The sequence below is a fragment of the Myxocyprinus asiaticus genome, chromosome 43 (genome assembly GCF_019703515.2).
Source record: "Myxocyprinus asiaticus isolate MX2 ecotype Aquarium Trade chromosome 43, UBuf_Myxa_2, whole genome shotgun sequence".
NCBI lineage: Eukaryota > Metazoa > Chordata > Actinopteri > Cypriniformes > Catostomidae > Myxocyprinus > Myxocyprinus asiaticus.
This window is the reverse complement of record NC_059386.1, coordinates 27,885,094-27,907,960: the sequence shown is the minus strand read 5'-3', so window position 1 is coordinate 27,907,960 and position 22,867 is coordinate 27,885,094. Positions and strand designations below refer to the sequence as shown.

General features: G+C 39.7%; 1 protein-coding gene across 2 annotated transcripts in view; it reads left to right on the top strand.

Moving 5' to 3' along the window:
- Positions 1 to 22,867, top strand: part of LOC127433668 (nipped-B-like protein B) — a 36,416-nt gene that overhangs the window by 2,609 nt on the left and 10,940 nt on the right. Inside the window, exons 2-34 of one of the 2 annotated variants that reach the window (XM_051685759.1) lie at positions 4,612 to 4,755; positions 5,261 to 5,426; positions 5,801 to 5,901; positions 6,292 to 6,400; positions 6,575 to 6,726; positions 7,170 to 7,318; positions 7,429 to 7,510; positions 7,620 to 8,159; positions 8,597 to 10,333; positions 11,371 to 11,493; positions 11,836 to 12,024; positions 12,390 to 12,461; positions 12,539 to 12,628; positions 12,806 to 12,909; positions 13,343 to 13,429; positions 13,512 to 13,743; positions 15,003 to 15,154; positions 15,720 to 15,800; positions 15,880 to 15,980; positions 16,058 to 16,187; positions 17,460 to 17,542; positions 17,748 to 17,880; positions 17,982 to 18,125; positions 18,228 to 18,314; positions 18,993 to 19,207; positions 19,342 to 19,444; positions 19,536 to 19,634; positions 20,107 to 20,253; positions 21,024 to 21,158; positions 21,335 to 21,433; positions 21,514 to 21,567; positions 22,495 to 22,603; positions 22,697 to 22,833. In XM_051685759.1, coding sequence (XP_051541719.1) covers positions 4,692 to 4,755; positions 5,261 to 5,426; positions 5,801 to 5,901; positions 6,292 to 6,400; positions 6,575 to 6,726; positions 7,170 to 7,318; positions 7,429 to 7,510; positions 7,620 to 8,159; positions 8,597 to 10,333; positions 11,371 to 11,493; positions 11,836 to 12,024; positions 12,390 to 12,461; positions 12,539 to 12,628; positions 12,806 to 12,909; positions 13,343 to 13,429; positions 13,512 to 13,743; positions 15,003 to 15,154; positions 15,720 to 15,800; positions 15,880 to 15,980; positions 16,058 to 16,187; positions 17,460 to 17,542; positions 17,748 to 17,880; positions 17,982 to 18,125; positions 18,228 to 18,314; positions 18,993 to 19,207; positions 19,342 to 19,444; positions 19,536 to 19,634; positions 20,107 to 20,253; positions 21,024 to 21,158; positions 21,335 to 21,433; positions 21,514 to 21,567; positions 22,495 to 22,603; positions 22,697 to 22,833 — 6,006 coding nt within the window. In that variant the 5' untranslated portion in view covers positions 4,612 to 4,691. Of the gene's footprint in view, positions 1 to 4,611; positions 4,756 to 5,260; positions 5,427 to 5,800; positions 5,932 to 6,291; positions 6,401 to 6,574; positions 6,727 to 7,169; positions 7,319 to 7,428; positions 7,511 to 7,619; positions 8,160 to 8,596; positions 10,334 to 11,370; positions 11,494 to 11,835; positions 12,025 to 12,389; positions 12,462 to 12,538; positions 12,629 to 12,805; positions 12,910 to 13,342; positions 13,430 to 13,511; positions 13,744 to 15,002; positions 15,155 to 15,719; positions 15,801 to 15,879; positions 15,981 to 16,057; positions 16,188 to 17,459; positions 17,543 to 17,747; positions 17,881 to 17,981; positions 18,126 to 18,227; positions 18,315 to 18,992; positions 19,208 to 19,341; positions 19,445 to 19,535; positions 19,635 to 20,106; positions 20,254 to 21,023; positions 21,159 to 21,334; positions 21,434 to 21,513; positions 21,568 to 22,494; positions 22,604 to 22,696; positions 22,834 to 22,867 lie in introns of both variants that reach the window. The other variant, XM_051685758.1, reaches the window with a different exon arrangement.

The following is a 22,867-nucleotide window of genomic DNA, read 5'->3' as shown; positions in this document are numbered from 1 at the left end:
AGATTACAGCTGGCCAAAGCTGCCTGTAGAATTACTGGATTATAATTTTACTGTATAGCCTATACAAATGGTACCTGAAGCTTTAAATGTTCTATGAAAATACTGTGTCAGTCCTTTATCATACATCAGAAAACAAGAATGAGTTTGCAATCAATCTCATTTTAAATTGTGTTTTTAAAAAGGTTTCCTTCCAATCTACTACTTCCAGTTGCACTTATAACAGTTAAAACCTGTGCAGTGCTGCACATCTTTTATGTTTTGGAACTGATTTTGGAGTCTACAGAGGCTGTGGTGGTTTAGTTGAGGTCAGGCAGCGACTGGCTCACCAGCCCAGAAATAAAGCTGATGCCAAACTCCAGTTTCTTCCAAATTTGTCGTAAGAGTCTGGGGAAGACCCTCTTGTTCCAACAAGACAGTGACTCCTACAGCGTTGTTTCAGTGCCTGATATGAAACCTTCCTAGAGGAGTAGTGGTAGTTAATAGCAGCTAAAGGAGAGGGACAACTACAAAATAAAGCCCATTTGATAAGCAGATGTGCATGCAGTTTTGGCCAAGCTTGGTACATCTCTTGATCTATGCATGAAAAAACCAAATGAAAAAATTCAGTAAGTATAAAAAAATGGAGTGCATATGTTTGCATATTCCCTCTTACAGAGACTGCAAGATGTTTATCATTTTAAAGAAATAAGGATAAAAAAAATTGTATTTTGTTTTTTTATTTAGGACTGCCCTGATAAACTATTTGACATAACAGACCGTAGCTATGTTTCCATCCAAGTTGTGAATTTAATTTATGCGAAAAACCAAAACAGCAGGCGAATAAAGCCGAGTTTCCATCCCATGTGTTCAAAATAACAAAATCATCACTTCCGGAGAAATTGTTGCCACTTTGACTCTTTTGTTAATAAAATACTTGCAGTTTAGAGCACACAGACAAAACACTGTAAAGAACATGTCTCATGTCTGCGAGCGACAGCACATCACACAGTTATGGGAGCACTATGTATGTGCATTCCTTCTTCCTTATAACTTTGCCGTGGGGATCTACAATATATTTTTCAAAAGCGTTAATAAACCTGCTCTTCGACACAGTTCAAGTTTGCATTCACCTTATTTGCTCTGCAAACCCTTTGCAGGCTTTGGATTTTCAGGACACCTTTATTTCAGGATGACCAAAGCAGAATTTCAGATGCGATGATTGGTCATCTGGTTAGTACAGCCATGAATGTATTATTTTTTTTATGCACATCTTGTATTCCTAATAAATTAAATAGGCGTTTAATTGGTAATTGTGTTTTCATCATAGTTTATGCACATTTGTTCTTATCGAATAAAAAATGTATCCAAGTGAGCATATACAATTTTTTTATGCGCATTTTGGAGATTTTATTCGCATCTTGATGTTGCCATCCAACAGTTTTTATGCAGTATCCCAAAACATGCATAGAAATGCGTTGATGGAAACCCAGCTTGTGACATATTCCACAAGACAAAATAATAATTGAATTTACACAAATGATTCTGTTCAAAAGTTTACATCCCCTTGGTTCTTAATATGGTGTATTGCTTCCTCGATGTTCAATGACTGTGTCTTTTGTGATAGTTGTGCATGAGACCCTGCTTTGTCTTGAGCAGTGAAGCTGTCCACTGTTCATAAAAATAAAAATAAAATCCTCCAGGTACTTTGGTTTCCCAGCGTCGTCTGCACATTTGTGTTCTTCCTAACAGTGGCTATAACATCCAGCTTTTGACATTTACAGTTGAAGTCAGAAGTTTACATACACCTTGGCCAAATATATTTAAACTCAGTTTTTCACAGTTCCTGACATTTAATCGTCAGTTAGGATCGCTACTTTATTTTAAGAATGTGAAATGTCAGAATAATAGTACAGGGAATGATTTCAGCTTTTATTTGTTTCATCACATTCCCAGTGGGTCAGAAGTTTACATACACTTTGTTAGTATTTAGTAGCATTGCCTTTAAATAGTTAAACTTGGGTCAAACATTTTGGGTAGCCTTCCACAAGCTTCTCACAATAATTTGCTGGAATTTTGGCCCATCCCTACAGACAGAACTGATGTAACTAAGTCAGGTTTGTAGGCCTCCTTGCTCGCACACACTTTTTCAGTTCTGCCCACAAAGTTTCTATCGGATTGAGGTCAGGGCTTTGTGATGTCCACTCCAATACCTTGATTTTGTTGTCCTTAAGCCATTTTGCCACAACTTTGGAGGTACACTTGGGGTCATTGTCCATTTTGGAAGACCCATTTGCGACCAAGCTTTAACTTCCTGGCTGATGTCTTGAGATGTTGTATATCAATATAATTTTCCTTCCTCATGATGCAGTCTATTTTGTGAACTGCACCAGTCCCTCCTGCAGCAAAGCACCCCCAAAACATGATGCTTCATGGTTGGGATGGTGTTCTTCGGCTTGCAAGCCTTACCCTTTTTCCTTCAAACATAATGATGGTCATTATGGCCAAACAGTTCAATTTTTGTTTCATCGGACCAGAGGACATTTCTCCAAAAAGTAAGATCTTGTCCCCATGTGCACTTGCAAACTGTAGTCTGGCTTTTTTGTGGTGGTTTTGGAGCAGTGGCTTCTTCCTTGCTGAGCAGCCTTTCAGGTTATGTCGATGTAGGACTTGTTTTACTGTGGATATAGATACTTGTCTACCTTTTTCCTCCAGCATCTTCACATGGTCCTTTGCTGTTGTTCTGGGATTGATTTGCACTTTTCGCACCAAACTATGTTCATCTCTAGGAGACATAATTCGTCTCCTTCCTGAGTGGTATGATGGCTGCGTGGTCCCATGGTGTTCATACTTGCATACTATTGTTTGTACAGATGAACGTTGTACCTTCAGACATTTGGAAATTGCTCCCAAGGATGAACCAGACTTGTGAAGGTCCACAATTTTTTTTTCTGAGGTCTTGGCTGATTTCTTTTGATTTTCCCATGATGTCAAGCAAAGAGGCACTGAGATTGAAGGTAGGCCTTAAAATAAATCCACGGGTACACCTCCAATCAACTCCAATTAGCCTATCAGAAGCTAATTGCCTAAAGGCTTGGCATCATTTTCTGGAATTTTACAAGCTGCTTAAAGGCACAGTTAACTTAGTGTATGTAAATTTCTGACCCACTGGAATTGTGATATAGTCAATTAAAAGTGAAACAATCTGTCTGTAAACAAATGTTGGAACAATTACTTGTGTCATGCACAAAGTAGATGTCCTAAATTACTTGCCAAAACTATAGTTTGCTAATATGAAATCTGTGGAGCGGTTAAAAAATGAGATTTAATGACTTCAACCTAAGTGTATGTGAACTTCTGACTTCAACTGTAGGACAATTTAGGGACTCATACACAACAATTACAAAGCTGTGAACCATGGGGATGTAAACTTTTGAACAGGATGATTTGTGCAGATTGCTATTTTGTCTTGTGGGATGCATGTTAATATCTGTTATGATGCTTGTGAAGGGCAGTACTAAAAAAAGTATACGATTTTTTATGTCTTATATTTGTATGCATTCTGAAAGGGGTGTGTAAATTTAGACAAAAGAGGGATGCAAACTTATTCACTCAACTATGGCTCAAAGGGCACTTTATTATAAAATCAATGTAAACATAGTAGTTTGAGTACTAGAAAAATCTGTTTATCTGAAATTAGCTACAAAGCACTGAGCACAAGAACAGTTTTTTCCCTCAGGGCAAACACCTCATGAACAGTTAAAACTGCCCCCAAGGTCTCTCCACTGTGCAATGCAGTCATTTGAAATCCCTAATTCACTCATAATTCTATTTTTTTTAATATAGCTTACATTTTCTACCATTACATTCCCTTGCACATTACTGTATATCTGTATATAGCATATTTTTACATAAGTTATTTTTGTCTTGTTGTGTATTTCTATATATATTTCAATTCACTTATTTTTTTTATTATGTATGTCTTGTTGTTGTTTTCTCTGTGCACTGGAAGCTTCTGTCACCAAGACAAATTCCTGAGGTGTGTGTAAGCGTACTTGGCAATAAAGTTCATTCTGATTCTCACTCTAAGTCCTGATATTCATATGGTAAGGGACTTTCTTAGGAACTTCCACATTCCAGATTCCACATTTAGATTCCAGATTTCCAGATTGTCTTCCCCAGTTGTCTTCAATAAGGCAGATACGTGTGTTGATTCAGACAAGGAGAAAATGTTTTGTTATTAAGCTTATGTGTTATAATTTAGTTACTGACTAAGCACTGATCAAAACATTAATGTCTATTTGTTGGCAGTTGTTGTGTTGAGTTGCCACTTCTATGGTGTCAAAGTCATGATTTGCAAGGATATACACCAATTTGTCACTAAATAATAGTTGGCACCTTCAGCTTTGGAGTACTTCAAGCATGTCATTGATATTCCAGTTAAAACACCTGATGCTTTACTTTCCTGGTCTCAAAAACATTGTATGACTCTAAAAGCATCTTCATTGAAATACTGTTATTGTTCCTGTATGTCAGAAACGTAAGTGCTGTCATTACTGCAATGGTCGTGTCTCATGTATAATACTAAACCAGATGATGCTGATGTTGTCATTGTGTCCTCTTTATTTATTGCAGCAAAAGATGTAAAGGCAGATCAGTGAGCAGCTACACTGAGCGACCTGTGCATCCACGCGAGATCCCTGCCCTTCTTCAGCATGAATGGGGATATGCCTCATGTTCCCATCACCACTCTCGCCGGGATCGCAAGCCTCACTGACCGTAAGTCATGCAAACTTGCAAATTTGTGTTTATGATTTAAATTTGTTATCAAAAGTGTCCAATAATGAGGGGGAGGGTGGGCGGGGTTACCATGATAGCTGGCTGGTCATGTGAGCTCAATATGGCGGCCACCATAAGGGTGGATTAGGTTAGGGTCAACTAATATGACTGGAGTTTTCATCTCATGTGATTGTATATCATTTTAAACAAGTGCATATGCACGCACCCTTAAATGATGGTGTAAATATTCTTGTGGCAGTATATTTCTGTATATATGCTCTGTTTCGTTTGTCTAGTGCAACTTGATTTAAACTTTCTTGTTGATTTAACTTGATTAAATCTTTTCACACTTTTCAAGTTGTTAAGACATGGACTTGATTTGTACGGGCCATCATTTTCTTTGTGCTTAGAACCAAAAAGAGGAAGCTTGAGAACCTTTCCACATCCCCTGCCATGATGCTATGAGGATTAACTATGAGGATTATGATTTTTGTTTCTTTCTCAGTGTTAAATCAGCTGCCACTCCCCTCCCCTCTCCCTGCCACCACCACTAAGAGCCTGCTGTATAATGGGAGGATCGCAGAGGAGGTCAGCTGTCTGCTGTCCCTGCGGGATGACAACCTTGTGTCCCAGCTGGCCCACAGCCTCAACCAGGTGTCCACCGAACACATGTGGGTATCTCACCTCTGTCTCTTTCCTTCACTACATTCTAATCTATTATTCAAATATATTGAGATTTTTCATTTGCAGTCTATAGGCATCTTGAATCACTTGTATTCCTAATTTGTAAATTGCTTTGCATAAAAGCTAAATTAATAAATGTAAATGTCATTTGATTTTTTTTTTAACAAGCTTGGCAACAAGGCATGTTACAAGCTGCGTCATTTGCAGTTCACAGAAATGTTAGGGCTTTGTGAAGCTTTTAGCATTTTGAAAAAACTCACAAATAAAGCTTTTCATTCTAGTTATGTACTTGCATGATATGTGCAGTATTTTAGCAAGCTTATCTGTGTGTCTCATTCTTTATCTCTATTTCTACATACAGAGAGTTGAAGGACAACTTGGGCAGTGATGACCCGGAAGGAGATGTGCCTCTACTGCTGCAGACGGTGCTGTCCAGGAACCCCAATGTCTTCAGGGAGAAAAGTACGCCCACCCGATATGGGGTTCAGGGCGGTAAGGAGAAGCTCTAGAGCCTCTGTTTCTGCCCCCTGGATTAGAAATACAATTTTGTAGAGCTTATAGGCTGTAATTAGTGGCAACATGAATGATCAGTTTTTTGACACTTTAAAAAGCTTATGGATATTTCACATTTTGGCTATGCATACTAAGTGTTGTTTCTTTCTTTGCTCACTTGTTTTTAGAAAGTGAAATTTCCCCTATTGCTAGCTCAACAACTAATCTGACAATTTAGAGTCTTTGTTACCTCTCTAGTCGAACAGCATGGCAAAACAGTTTTTTTATTTCCCTTTTGTATTTTAATCACATCATAATGATTTGTTAATGACACTTTGTTGTGTCTATTTTGCTTTGAAGGTTTAATGCAACAGCCAATGATCCCATCATACAAGATGCCTCAGAACTCCATGCACGGAAGCCCTGCATCAAACTACCAGCAAACCACTATAACTCAGAGCCCTCCCAGGTACTGTTCTAGTTTCCTGTTTTAAATTATTCTTTTTTTTTAGGTTAGATAGGTAATATTATATAAATGGCAAACAAATGTATCTTTAAATGTTATTAAACAAACTGCAATCAGAAGACGCTGATTCATCAAATTTGAATCTGTATACTGATCACTTCTACTCTTCCTCTACAGCCGATATGTTCAACCTCAGACGGGTTCTAGTACCAGATACATGCCCCAGCAGAGCAGCCCGGTGCCCAGCCCATATGCTCCACAGAGCCCTGCAGGCTACATGCAGTACAGCCACCCACCCAGCTACTCTCAACACCAACAGATCCAGCAAGGTAATCCTCTCTGATAAGAACATGATTTAAAGCCTCAAGAGGATTGTCACCATTTTCAGTATCTATTGCATAAAACACCTCAAGGCTCAAGGAAAAGTGGTTTTAATAAGCCATGTTTATAGTGAATTTGCTTTTCCCCCTTGACTAGCAAAAGACCTAAATGCCTAAAGAAATATCTTCTATTCACTTCATAACGAAGATTGAGATTAGGTTTGGAATAAGGCCGGGTATCGCCATCTACCTCACGATTTGATAGACATGCAATACATATGTCACAATTCAATATTGTATTGTAAAGCACTACAATTTTTGGTTGCCTTCTGGACTTGACTATTATGAAATATGAGAAACCTTCAAATCCATTTGCTGTTGACTCAAACTGAGGGACATTTTACAATAACAGAGATGTTGTGTAAAGACCAAGTGTAATTCTTTTGCTGCAGTGTCTGTATCTAGTCCAATCGTTCCTGGTGGCATGAGAAACATCCATGACAACAAGGTTTCTGGTCAAGTGTCGGGTAACTCCAATCATAACGCAAGACGTTGCTCCAGTGACGAGTACATCGGCATTGTCCAGAGACTTGGAAATGATGTGAGTGTTGGCCATCAAGAGTTTTTTTCTTTTTTTTCTTCATATCATTGTGTCTATATTTATATTAACTGAATTAGTTTTTTCTACTCTTGTTGTCTGTATTTTAACAGGAGAGTGACCCCGGTATGAGAAACGCCTCCTTTCCCGTTCGCTCAGTCTGCTCTCCTGCTGGTAGTGAAGGGACTCCGAAAGGTGGTTTTAAAGTTTTAATTTACAGGGAGCATGCTTTGTTGTCATACTTGTATGTTCAGATTTTTACGTAAATATAATTTGCTTTTTCTGTTTGTTGTTTAAATTTCAGTTGGATCTCGACCACCTCTCATTCTCCAATCTCCTCCACCCTATGCCTCCCCAAGAGATGCTGCTCCCGACCTTCTCTTGGACTCACCTGAGCAGAAAAAGAAGCAAAAAAAATGTATGAAGGAGGAGGGGGGTAAAGGTGCCATGTATGATATTGTCAGCTCTCCCACTAAAGACTCCACAAAGCTGACAATAAAGTTATCTCGTGTGAAATCCTCTGAGATGGAGCAGTCAGCAGAGCCATTGTCGGTGGTGGAGCATGGCTCAGATGCTGAGAATGAGCTGTCGTGCAATAGCTTGCCGTACCACCGGAACCCCCAGGAGCGGCTGACCGCAGGTCAAGGTCTCCCAGGGGAGCAGTTTGGCTGCCAGCAGGTTCCTGTACTACAGAACACTGGTGCACTTGCGGCCAAGCTACCTGGGGTAGTCAGTGGAACCCCCTACGACGAGGCAGAGTTGGACGCTCTGGCTGAAATTGAAAGGATTGAGAGAGAATCTGCTATAGAACGGGAACGCTGCTCTAAAGAAGTTCAAGATAAAGGTTGTGTTTATTTTCCTTTTAACACTGATGTGCATGCTTTTGAATAATTGTCTTTAAAATGCATTATTCTATGGCAACTTGTATTAGTGGTGTTTGCCAAGGCAAGTATCCCTGTTACTATTGCTCATTCTTGGTGTTAGGAGATTGTTTAAATCCCTAACCCTAAATATTAAACTTTGGCTCATAATCATGTACCGTTTGTGCTAAAGATGTGAACGATACATTAAATCATGCAGCATACGGATTCCATAGATATCCTAGAGACTTGGTGGGCTTCTTTGACTTGGGCCAATAAGTAACGTGCTAGAAACCACTTAGAACACCTTAACAGCCACATCGCAGAGAGTTTTGCACTTTTTCTTGAAAAAAGTAGTTTTGAAAATGTAAAAATTACATTTTGAATACAGCTTCTTACCTGTGGTGTTCTTAACCTATAGACAAACCTTTGAAGAAGAGAAAGCAGGATTCATACCCGCAGGAACCAGGGGCTGCGGGCACTGTGGGGGCTGCTGGAACACCTGGAGTAGGCGGTGGATGCAATGCTGGGAACAAACTGGTACCTCAAGAGGCTTGTGCTGCTAGCAACGGAGCCAGTCGGCCTGCCCTGATGGTCAGTATTGACCTGCAACAGGCAGGCAGAGTAGAAGGGCCACTGGACTCCTGTCCTGTTTCTGCAACAGAGGCCCAGCGCTGGCCGGAGGATGGCTCTGAATCCACAGGTGTCTTGCGGCTGAAATCAAAGACAGATGGAGAGGTGCAGAGGACAGTGGACAGTCGGCCAGAGGTCATCAAACAGCGAGTGGAAATTCCACTGAAAACCACTTCAGATGGACGGCCAGAGACAACTAAACACAAGCATGACAACCGCAGAGAGATCTCCAACAAAGTGAGTTCAGAAAAGAGATTGGATATCTCAAAGCACAGACATGACGTTAAGCCCGACAAAGTGAGGTGTGAGGGAAAAGGTCATGAAACTTCTCGAAAACATGATGGGCTTTCGGAGTCAACTCGAGATGCCAAAGAGGAACGGCATAGAGATCGGGAGAGCGAAAGCTCCAAAATTCGCAGATCAGACTCATCCAAATCTTCCAGTCGGGTGGAGCATGGTCGAGACAAAGAACGGGTCAAGGAGCGGGACAGGGATAAAAAACGGCAAAGGAATCGAGACAAGGAGCGGGAAAAAGATCTGGACATGGAACGGGAAAAAGATCTGGACAGGGAGCGGGAAAAAGATCTGGACAGGGAGCGGGAAAAAGATCTGGACAGGGAGCGGGAAAAAGATCTGGACAGGGAGCGGGAAAAAGATCTGGACAAGGAGCGGGAAAAAGATCTGGACAAGGAGCGGGAAAAAGATCTGGACAAGGAGCGGGAAAAAGATCTGGACAAGGAGCGGGAAAAAGATCTGGACAAGGAGCGGGAAAAAGATCTGGACAAGAAACGGGAAAAAGATCTGGACAAGGAGCGGAAAAAGGACAAGGTGAAAGATCGGGACAAGGACAAAGGAAAAGATCGGGACAAGGACAAAGGAAAAGATCGGGACAAGAACCGGGGAAAAGATCGGGACAAGGAACGGGGAAAAGATCGGGACAAATATAGGGATCGGGAAAAGGTTCGGGACAAGGAACGGGGAAAAGATCGGGACAGAGAAAAGAAGCGGCACACGGAATCAACAGAGCACCGGGAGAAACAGTCTCCTGAGCAACGCTTGCAGCCCAACAGTCCACGGGTGAAGCAGGAACCACGTGGAGGAGCAGAATCCAAAACAAAACCAGAGCGACCAGTCCTCAAAACTCCCAACAACAAAGATGAGAAGCGAAGTGGAGACATCAAGAACCGGCTGGATGGACACAAACCACCATCTTCGGACACTAAGAAGGCAGAGTTTCCCAACTACCTGCTTGGTGGCAAGTCAGGTGCATTGAAGAACTTTGTCATTCCCAAGCTGAAACGGGACAAAGATGGAAACGTGTCGTCAGATGCCCAACGTCCTTTAGAGGGATTTCCTGAGCCACGTGTCAAATTAGAAAAACTGAACCTGATCGAAGACCTCAATAGGGGCACTAAACCTGTTGTGGTTCTGCAGAAACTTTCGATTGATGAAGTCCGGAAAATTATCAGTACTTCACGCAGGTCAAAATCAGGCAAGAGCAAGTCTTCTTACGGAAGATTATTCGGTAAGTCAATTATCATACACTGTTAAACTGTCCTACCCAGATGTGATAAGATTCTGTCAACAAGCAATTTGTGTGTCCATACTGAGTGCAAAACTGCTGCATGACGCAGTCCCAGCCAATCAGAACAGTGTATGGACAAATTCTCTCTATTTGCGCGCTCTCTCGCAACCACTGCACAGCTGAAGACCATAAAACTTAGAACACAAACCTTAATAACTTCTGTGATGTTTCTTCAGATGCTACACTTTTTATGGTTTTCCTTGTGGAATTTGAGGGATTTGTCAGGTAATATCTGAAGTTTCTTAACTTCCACAATCAGTCTCTCCTATGCTTGCCATGTTTAATGTACACGAGGAGTGGGTTTTTGGTCCAATTCATTTTAATATAGGTGGAGCTACCCGGTATGACACTGTTAAAATAGAAACCAAGCAATCAATGAAATGTAGCAGCTGGTTAGGACAAAAACTTACCATCAAAAGAGATACCTTTTGGACCGAAACATACTCTGTGCAAAAACGTAAAACGCTTAGCCATCGCAATGCAGGGTCCGGTTGAACATGCTTAACGTGCATTCTTGTGGTATCGTGGCAGGAATGAACTTCAGAACTCAAGAGTGCGATAGTTACCTTCAAACGTCTGTGCCATTAAACTGGATGTGTTATTATTCAGGTATGTTGCTGTAAATATATTGAATTGCACTTGCTTGCTCAGCAAGACTCTCTTCAAAATGTTGCTCTGCCATGACAGTAGTTGGCTTGTAAGAAAAAAACGTACCATAGAAGTGGACAGTTCACACTAATCTCGTCCCTTGCGGCAAAAATGAGAATGCAATGTGTATTTGCGTTGTGTAATGAATTGCGGTCTGACACATTTCAGAATGCAACAATGCATGAAATCGAGCTTGCGTTGCAAGATGCAACTGCTTTTGTTCACGTACTTGCGTAGAGTATATTTCGGCCCTTAATCACTCGCTTGTTGCTTTATCATGTTGGATCTTGATGATTCAGTGTTGAAGAAACCTCTTCTTGTGCTGGCAGAGATGGAATCCGGTTTGCCACTTTGTGAGAGGGTGAAAGTGAATAAACGCAGACGCAGCTCCAATAATGAGAAACCTAAGTATGCAGAAGACAGCTCAGAAGATGACAGTGACTCTGTTGAATGTAAGTAAATATCCTAGATCTAATGTTGCTTTTACACTTGCTAAGTTTGTATGAAACCAAATCAGAGTTAGTCCCCCCTCCCCCTGCCCTTCCTAGTCTGTTTTCACACTTTTGTTTTTCCCATGGTATATTTGTGAATGCTTTCATCATGGATCGTAAGTACTTCTGAAACCTGTTTAATGACATCACCAGGCAGCAAAGCTTGAAAACTGAAAATTAGAAATAAAAAACAATGTTTGTTTTGCTTTGATTTTGTTTATTTGACTAAATTTAATTATTTGAAATGACAGATTTCCATTTTTTTTTTCATTGAAATTTTCTGTCTTCCTCTCTGGCATTTAGTGGCCCCGAAACGTTCAAAAAAGGACAGAGACAGAACGTGGCAATTTGAAGAAAAGGATCGGAGGGGTTCTGGAGATCACCGGCGGGGCAGCGGTCACCACGATAGTCGGAAAAGTTCAAGCAGTCGATACAGAGAACGCAGTCCCGAAGACTCGGATGAAGATTCACCCCCTCCAAGCCTGAGTGACCGTGAGTTATCCATCAGTTAGACATGTTGGAGTTAAAAGCATAGTTCACCCAAAAATGTCAATTCTGTCATTATTTGCTCATCCACATGTTGTTCCAAACACGTATGACTTGCTTGCTTCTGTGAAACACAAAAAGAGATGCTTTCTAGAACTGTTAGTCTCAGTCACTATTCATTTTCATCATATGGAGAAAAAAAATACAATGAAAGGGAATGGTCACTGGGGCTAACATTCTACCTAACATCAGCAATGACATATGTTTCATTGCTGATGTTGATAGTTGTTTGCTTCATCAAATAGTATGACTTGTGGAAATCGCATAACTCTGATGTTTGACACATGAACTCTTAAATCTTTCAACGCTAGTTGCCAGAAAGTTAAAGAAGAAGGAAAAGCTGAAAAAGAGGAAAGCTTACGAGCCCAAACTGACTCAGGACGGTACGTCTGGAATTTGTAATTGGTATAAAGTGATCCTGAGGTACTGAGAACTTTACTAATCTGCCTTTGGCCCACAGAAATGATGGACTCATCCACGTTCAAAAGATTTTCCACCAGTATCGACAACATTCTTGAAAACCTAGAGGATATGGACTTGACATCATTAGGTATATGTGCAAATGAAAAAGGATACGATGTATTTCTGGAGAAATTAACAGTGTACACGCATATACTGAACATGTACATTACATACTGAAAGTACTATCTAAGAATGTTGTAGAGGAACACTTCTATTTTTCTAATGAACTGGTTGTTTCTCTTCTGCTCTTTCTTCTCTACAACAGCGGATAATGATGAGATCCCTCAGGAGCTGCTGCTGGGAAAACATCAGTTCTCAGAATTAAGCAGTGAATCAGCCAAAATAAAGGCCATGGGCATCATGCATAAGGTAGGCACAGGATATCTTCTGTCAACTGGAGTGGGTGGAAGTCATCTTTGAAGGCAATGATTTTGGTTTGTTAGGCTGCTTTGACTGTGTTTAGAGGGTGTGTACACTGAATGTTGGAGCTGATCTCTCTAAGTGTAGGAAAAATATGATAGCGTCAGAAGACACCTGCATTCTATTTGTTGTGCTGCGTCTAGCTTTTTTAGCACAAGAATGCGTTGGTTTGAAAGCCCCCGTAGACATGAACTGTTTAAGCAATAGATATGTTCTTTTCTTTAGATATGTCTTTTTAGTTCATGTTCCACTTTATGGCAAGAGGACAATGGTAGCTTTTTGATGTGAATCAATATTGTCATTTTTTCAGTGCAATAAGTGTACAAGATTGTATTAAGATTGCTGAGGCTCATATTGATTTACTCACTGCTTTTATCTCCAGATTCCATCTGATAAGTTGGTTAAGGTCCAGAGTATTTTGGAAAAAAACATTCAGGATGGTGCAAAGCTCTCCACACTCCTAAATCATGTAAGTATCATTGTGGTTTCTGATGGCAGAATATCCCTGTGGTAGACTCACAGTGACAGGTTTCCTCTCTTTGTGATTTCAGGACAATGACAGGGACGACGAGGAGCGTTTGTGGCGTGACCTCATCATGGAACGTGTCACCAAATCTGCTGATGCTTGTCTGATGGCTCTTAACATCATGACCTCAGCACGAATGCCCAAGGCTGTTTACATTGAGGATGTTATAGAGAGGGTCTTACAGTACACCAAGTTTCATCTGCAGAACACTCTGTACCCGCAGTATGACCCTGTCTACAGGTTGAACCCTCATGGAGGTCAGTCCTACACCTTAATATACTGTCCAATCCATGCGCTATGCAACAAAGTCTCAAATATCTTCCATCGGGGTTCCCACAGTCCAGGGTTCCTATCAAGGAATTTGGAAATTGTGATTTTCAGGCCTGGATATCTTACTTTTTTTTTTAATGCTTGGCTCTAAAATATTTAATTTGTTTTTAAGTCTTATTCACTTTTCAACTTTAAAGATCATGGAAAAAAATGGAAGTTCATTGATCAGAAGTTGTGGGAACTCTGTTACTAATTGAATTTTTGCCCTAACCTGGCAGAACAATCAACAATATTGCAGTCGCTTGGTTTTAATTTGGTTTCCATTTGGCAGCCTTGCTCACAGTGAAATCTCATTTTTCCAAAATCCCACTCCAATTTAACGTCACACTAGAGGCATCAAAATTAACGTGATAACACATGCGATTAATTAAAAAAGTTTAACGCGTTATTTATTTTTTTTATCGCGATTAATGTATTTATCGTAAGCATAAACCAGCAAAAACACTGGTGGGACTAGGGGCGGAACCACTGACGCACATACCACAACACACACAACAGTGATGGGAACGCTATTTGTATGTACAAAGAAAGTACTTTGCAGCCTGTGTAAGGCGCAATTTAATTACCTCAGCAGCAGGTCAAGTCTTAATTATCAAGAAAACGCAGAATGAGATGTTGTCTGCACCGCTTTTCATGAGTAGATCAAAGCGGCACTTGACGCTAGCATTCACCCTGACTTGAATCATGAAAGCAGCTTCACGATTGCTGAAGCAAAGCAAATAGCAACAATCTGCCGGCTGATTACCATAATATTGTGGAGGATGAGAGTTTATGAGATTTAATGCCGATTGCAATGAATATGCAACCTATGTGGGAACTAATTATTTCAATTTGTCAGCCTCCCACTTAGACTTTGGGAAACGTTTAATGTTACGTGAATTAGTGCTATTTTAGTGCATTTCTATCTTTATACTGTGGAAGGCTTTGTTTGGAAAATGTCATATTTCACTTTCAAAAAGTCAGCACATTCAAAATCTTTAATCGTGATTTAAAATTTGTAATCGATTGACAGCACTATGTCACACATATTTTGATTGTCTGTGATTATGTTCACTGTACTTCACACAATATTTGACACTGGAAAGATGATAGTACAAGTTAGGAAAAGTGTAAAGAGTATTTTATGATTTGCATGTATGTGTGGTATATGTCATCACAGCAGATATTCACTCTTGCTCTGTTGCAGGTGGAACGCTGAGCTCGAAAGCCAAGCGAGCAAAATGCTCGACGCACAAGCAGAGAGTTACTGTCATGCTCTACAATAAAGTTTGTGACATTATCATTAACCTGTCTGAACTTCTGGAGATTCAACTGATGACTGACACGACCATACTTCAGGTGAGAATCTGGAACTTCAGAACTATTGTCCCGTCCCAAGTGACACCATCAACACTATGTGGGTCCTCCTTTGAATCCACACAAACTCCATCCACTATGATTGGTCAAACTAAGGTTTGCATGACTACTCATTTTTATGGCTAGTTGTCATGTCAGTGTTTACCATATAAAAATGACTTGCCATAAGCTTTGCAGCTTCAGCAGTTTTTTGCTGTTTCTGGCCAGTCCAAAGCTGTGTTGATAGAGGGTTTGTGAGTGGATACAATGTCCATGCAGCTGAGATGATCTGAATGAGACATGAAAGCATGTATAATCATGCATCTCCATTGCAAGATTCATGATGTTTGCGTTCTCATAAACTCGCTTATAGTTTCAGACAGCCTCTGGGCGACGCTTGATTAGTTTCACGATAGATTGCAGGAACTTTGGCTTAAAAATTACTGAACGCACTCAAATAAAAGCCACAAGGCTGGAAGTCCAGATTAAGTCTGTCATTTGGGCCATAGCCAGGTTCTGTCTATCAATCACAAAATTCCTATTATCTTCTTTGTCTCCCTCTTTGCAGGTTTCGTCTCTGGGCATCACTCCATTCTTTGTAGAGAATGTGAGTGAGCTGCAGCTTTGTGCCATTAAATTAGTGACTGCTGTAAGTACCTATTCACTTCAGCTTTTTCAGTGCTGTGCTGAGCAAACTGTCTAACACTGTTGTGCTGTGCGGTTCCCAGGTGTTCTCCAGATACGAGAAACACAGGCAGCTGATCCTGGAGGAGATCTTCACCTCTCTTGCCAGACTGCCCACCAGCAAGAGAAATTTAAGGAACTTCAGGTAGCTGCTCCAGTCTAGTCTGCTATTTGTGTCAATGGTACTTTAGAGTAAGAAGATTTAATATATTGTGTGTTCAGACTGAACAGCAGTGATGTGGACGGGGAGCCCATGTACATTCAGATGGTGACGGCTCTGGTTCTGCAGCTCATTCAGTGTGTGGTCCATCTGCCTTCTGATAAAGACATTGATGATGAGAATGACAGGAAGGTAAAGGTTTATGTTGCTCTTTTACCAGCATGGTTCAAAACCTTAGATTTGACACTGTTGCAAATATAAACACTTATCCATATGTAAATATGCTTATCCTGCCCCTAAATCCATTGTTTTAAACTGAGATTGATGTACTGTACTGCACTTCAAAAGCTGAGCTACTTTTAACATGATGGGTCTTAACAATGTAGTGCTCATGTCAAGAGATACTGGGGGGAAAAAAACCGAGACATACCATAATGGCCAAAGACGTCCGTCTAGCTCAGTGCTACTTGACACGCGGGCTTTCGAGCCATCTAGCCAGCTTTTACAGGCCGCGCACTGATATATATATATAGAATTGGATCACTGACTCAACGTTAAACTGCCAGCAGGAGGTGAAGCCACCCGAAGTGTTTGTCCTGTTCCACAGGACAAATGTTTGCTCGCTGAAATGAGATGATTCCCTGTTAGGTCAATAGACACATTGGAAAGTTTGGGCATAGCAATATGGCGGCGCAGTGGCTTCACTGATTATGATGTCATGAGCAATCCAGTTCTATTATCAGTGGGGCCGTGTCATCAACAAAAATATATCAATGTGCAAAAGGGTGTAACAAATGAAATGAACAACAAAGAATTCCTGAGGATAGCTGATGTTAAATGAGAGTGGCGGTCAGTCTGCACACGCATAGAAACAGTATGTGCATACAGGCACAGCCTATCAGTCAAACATGCTCACTTGAAAGTCACTCATCTGTGCAAATCTAATAGGAGATATATGCTTGTCATGATAACAGTCATAACAGGAAAAAATAATAGTATCTCAGAGGAGTGATGTAGAACACTCATGGTGTTTATTAGTTGAGTGTCTTTGACAATGACTGAACAAAACTGATCATATCGGTTTTCTGTTTTGAAATTAATGTGGTAGAATGTGGCTTTTAAAATTAACACCAAAACCTTTGAAAATTGAACTGTTACTAATTTATAGGCTATTTATAATGTATAAAATAATAAAATCATATAGAATATTTTTACTCTAAAAAAAGTTTACTATAAAAATGTATCATTGTTTATATATATATATATATATATATATATATATATATATATATATGTGTGTGTGTGTGTGTGTATACATTTCAGCTAATTGCTGAAATGATTGTCAAACATGATATGTGCTTGTGAGTTAATTTGGTCTGAAAACTAAACAAATGTAGGTTAATTTACATTCTTTGGTGTGATTTTAAAAGTTCTGATGTTTAATATACATTTTCTTTATTTCAGGTTGATTGGGATGTTCTAATCACAAACTCCTATGAAACTGCAATGAGAACAGCACAAAACTTCCTCTCCGTTTTTCTCAAAAAGTAAGATCTCTGTTCTTAAAACGCAACACAGAAAACTCAGCCCCTACTATTCTAGCCACACACCATAACACTTTTATATAGGATTTTTTTTATTTTGCACAATGCACTGTGGAGATCAGTAAATTATGTCTCTCTTTACCTGACTTGAATTAATTATTATGGTTTTACTTAATGATTTTTATTTTTATTTTGTATCTTTTTTAAGGTGTGGCAGTAAGCAGGGTGAGGATGACTACAGGCCACTGTTTGAGAACTTTATCCAGGACCTTCTGTCCACGGTTAATAAACCTGATTGGCCAGCTGCCGAACTGCTATTGAGCCTTCTAGGAAGGTTACTGGTGAGTTTCAGCTTGATATTTGAAGGCAAATATTTGCAGTTTAGTTTAGAAAGATTATTTACCAGTGATTAAAACTCTGACTTTCCTGTTCCTTTTCATAGGTTCACCAGTTCAGTAATAAACAGACAGAGATGGCTCTGAGAGTGGCGTCTTTGGATTATTTGGGCACAGTGGCTGCCCGTCTTCGCAAGGATGCAGTTACCAGCAAAATGGACCAATGCTCTATAGACCGCATTCTTGGAGAGGTAACAGCAGACTCTGCCATCTGTTTCAATCTGTGTTGCCTGGCTAAATCTCTCCTAGTGCTGAATGAAACTGATATTAATACTTCATTTTGTGTTTGACAGAGCTCTGGTAGTGATGAGGTTCAGCAGCTGCAGAAGGCTCTGTTGAATTACCTGGATGAGAATGTGGAGACTGATCCATCTCTGTTGGTGAGAACCCAAAGAATTTAGTGACTAACAAAAAAGTACCACTTCAGAACATCTGTCACACGTGGTTTGAAATGTAGTGGACAGACGCAAGATGAGTTTTGCACTGGCCGATGCCAATAGTTAGAATGTAGGGTGCCAGATGTATGATATAATGCAGATATATTGCGTAAATTAAATAAATTTATTTTACCCAATATTTGCTTGCATTTTATTAAATAATTTCAGCAGAAAATGAGTTTACTTATAATCTCAGAATGGCCAAATATCGGCCATTGAATAAGCCTAGCTGACATAAGGGTCTATCTCTACTTCATAGTGCCTGTGAATATTTAAAGACTTTAAAGCCCAAAATATACTTTGGTCCGATGCGAATGATGACCATTTGCATACAGCATGCGTAACACAAATTTCATCATCAACAGAGTGGTTGAGCATTGAACGCACGCAGCCCGATTTTCCGAATCACGTGTCTATGAACGCGCAGTATGCGCATGCGTCTGGAATTATTTGCACTAATTAGTGAGTCCACAAGGTCACAGCACTCACATTTTAGCCGTTGCTGTCACAAAGAATTATATCCAAATTATACTTTGGGCTTAAGTTGTAAATCAAAAAAGCAGTATGGGAAATCTCATATTTTAAATGTCTGTGTACTTGTGATGTCTTCACCCTCAACAGTTTGCACGAAAGTTCTACATTGCGCAATGGTTCAGAGACACCAGCACGGAGACGGAGAAAGCCATAAAATCACAGAGGGACGATGACTCATCTGACGGGCCGCACTACGCCAAGGACGTTGAGACCACCAGTGAGATCTTGCAGAAAGCCGAAGCACGCAAGAAGTTCCTCCGGTCTGTTATCAAGACCACACCATCAAAGTTCAGCAGTCTGAGGTACAAACATCAGCAGATTTTGTTTCACTTTCAGCAACTTTGTTATTTACCATGACTTTCTAATTTTGTAACTGCTTGTGTGTATTCACATCTTATATTTGGTGTTATTTTGACGCCTGTTTGTTTTTCCACAGAGCAAATTCTGATACTGTGGACTATGAGGACTCGTGTCTTATTGTGCGATATCTGGCCTCCATGAGGCCGTTTGCACAGAGCTTTGATATTTATCTCACACAGGTCAGAGTTCATCACAGCTCTTAATATTTTACTGTTCTTATACAGAAGTACTTATACAGTGATTATAACATGTCCCTGGGTTTGTCTTTAGATCTTGAGAGTTCTAGGGGAAAGTGCCATCGCAGTCAGAACAAAAGCGATGAAGTGTCTTTCAGAAGTGGTCGCAGTGGATCCAAGCATTCTCGCTAGGGTGAACACAGTTTCTCAATCATTTAAAGAAATCTGTCTCTTTTAGTGTTCTCATTTACATTTTTGGGACCCACTTTATATTAGGTGTCTTTAACTGCTATGTACTTAAGCATTTGATACAATGTACTTATTATGTACATACATGTTGCATTTTACTTACATTTATAGTACCTGCATTTAATTACATCTGTAGTTATACTGTTAACCCTAAACTTAATCCAAACCTTACCCTAAACCCTAACCTTAACCCTACTCCTAAACCTACTCGTACCTCAACCTCAGTAGCAGAAAATGTGAATCTTGTGAGAATTTTGAAGAACAACATGCAGTTACACAAGTACATTGTATTGTATGTAATTTAATTTTAGTATATTGTAGTTAAAGAAACCAAATATAAAGTGGGACCCATTTTTTAAACTTGTTGGCGTAAATGCACCGGAGTGAAGTATTATAACAGTGTTGTCTGTGTGCAGCTGGACATGCAGCGGGGTGTTCACGGCCGTCTGATGGATAATTCCACCAGTGTGAGAGAAGCTGCAGTGGAGCTGCTAGGCCGGTTTGTACTGAGTCGCCCACAGCTAACCGAACAGTACTATGACATGCTGATCGAGCGGATCCTGGTTTGTGCCTCCTCTTTGCACACACACCTAGCTGTTGTTATATGACAACATAAGTGTCAGCATAGTCTTATCTGTAGCATGTGCACAGTCACAGTTTATAGAATTAGAGATTCAGCTAAACAGAAAGATTTTAAAGCATTCAGTAATAAAGTTAATATTCTCACTGTTGTCAGAACAGTGTGTGAAAAAATAGTTACACTCTACCAGTGTTGAGTGTAATTAGTTACTGTAATCTAATGTCTTTTTAGTCACAAAAGTAGTGTAACATAACATTTTAAATTCTTGTAATCAGATTATAGTTACTGACTTTCAATTAATGTAATTACTTTTAAGTACATTATAGAGTTATGCTTATTTCTTATATATTATTTATTTAGAATACATGAATTATGGTCATTGTGAAGGAGAAATGTGAGGTGCGGTGTGTATGACTTGTGTGTAACAATGAACAAGAAATATAGACATTAATTTGTTGAGCAGAAAAGTATTTTAGAAAGTAACTTAAAAATAAAGAAATTAGTAATGTGATTACTTTTCCAATGAAGTAATTAGTAAAGTAATCTGATTACATTTTTTAGAGAACTACAGTAATTTGTAGTGGATTACTATTTTTAAGCATCTTACCCAACACTGCTCTCTACTTTCTAATTTTGAATAGGAAAGTTTGTTTTAAGTAAAACTTTCTGTGATCCTTTGCCTCTTAATTGAAACAAGTGTTGTTTATTAGCTACAATTTGGCTGAATTGTGCTAACAAACCTGTTTTCTTCAGGACACGGGCATCAGTGTTAGGAAAAGGGTTATTAAAATCCTTCGAGACATTTGTCTGGAGCAGCCCACCTTCAACAAGGTCACAGAGATGTGTGTAAAGATGATCAGGAGAGTCAATGATGAGGAAGGCATCAAGGCGAGTAATTTTTTTTTAACTTCTGTATTTTAGGAATCGCATCTAATTTACTTTCTAAAACAGGGGTCTAATTTAGTTTTTAATCCCACAAAAAAACATCATGCTTTAATTTATTTGATTCTAAGCTTTATTGTGCTGGTTTATTAGAACGCTTTTTTATTATATCTCTTTTACAGAAATTGGTGAATGAGACATTTCAGAAGCTGTGGTTCACACCAACACCTAATCATGATAAAGAGGCCATGACTCGCAAGATTCTCAACATCACAGATGTGGTAAGGATGTAGAAATGTAGAGGGTAGAATCCATCTGACCTAATGACGTGCTCTAAAAGGTCACGTAATGTCTCTCTCAGGTGTCTGCATGCAAGGATTCTGGTTACGACTGGTTTGAGCAGCTACTTCAGAACGTGAGTTTCCATCTTTACGGTTCATGGACGCTATTGATTGGTCATCTCAATACTCCATATATAACACACACACTTAATAACAATTACAACATTTTTGTGACATGGGACACATTGTCCTACAACTTTACCTGCCATTAGTTTTTAAAATAGCAAAATTTCCACTTTGAAATCAATAAGAAATTATCACTAGAATGTTCTCTAAGGAATATTCCGGGTTCAATACAAGTTAGGCTCAATCGACAGCATTTGTGGCATCATGTTTATTACCACAAAAACTAATTTCAGCTCATCCCTCATTTTCTTAAAAAAAAGAAGCAAAAATCGATGTTAAAGAGAGGCACTTAAAATGGAAGTGAATGGGGCCAATTTGTTGGAGGGTTTAAAGGCAGAAATGTGAAGCTTATCATTTTATTTTAAAAACACTAAAATTTGAGTATTTGAGCTGTAAAGTCATTTTAGGGTTTGTTGATATTACATCATCATGGCAACAAAGTTGAAAAATATGCTAGAACTTTACACAGAAAAGGTTAGTAAGTGATTTAATCACACTAATATCATGTTAACACATCGTTTATGTCTTGTGGCTATACTTTTGAAATGTTTACAGACTGGCCCCATTCACTTCAACTGTAAGTGTCTCACTGTAACCCAGATTTATTTATTTTTTTAAAGAAAGGGAGGGGCAAGTAAAAATTTATTTTTGTGGTAATCAATGTTATGCCACAAATGCTGTTGATTGATCTTAACCTGTATTGAACCCAGAATATTCCATTTACACAGTTGTACTATTTAATTTGAATTCTCCTCAACAACAATCTTTGTTGCTCATGTCGCCGAAAATCTGCCACCTGCAGTTGCTTTGTTGCTGGAAGTCGCTGTATGTGTGAAAGCCCCTTTAACTCATGATTTAATCTATGTTGTTTCCAGTTGCTGAAATCAGAGGAGGACGCCTCGTACAAACCCGCCAGGAAGGCTTGTGCTCAGTTGGTGGACAGTCTAGTGGAGCACATTGTCAAATACGAGGAGTCTCTCGCTGGTAAGCACTTTAATGGAATTAATTTGCTTGATCATGAAACAACACTTTTGTATTTGCTGGGCATCTGGTGAGCTCTGTCTTGTTGCTCTGCAGACTGTGAAAGTAAGGGAGTGACGTCAAATCGCCTGGTGGCCTCGATCACCACACTGTACCTGTTCAGTAAGATCCGACCGCAGCTGATGGTGAAACACGCCATGACTATGCAGCCCTACCTGACCACCAAGTGTAACGTAAGTATGCTAAAGGGAAACTGACCCTTCGCTA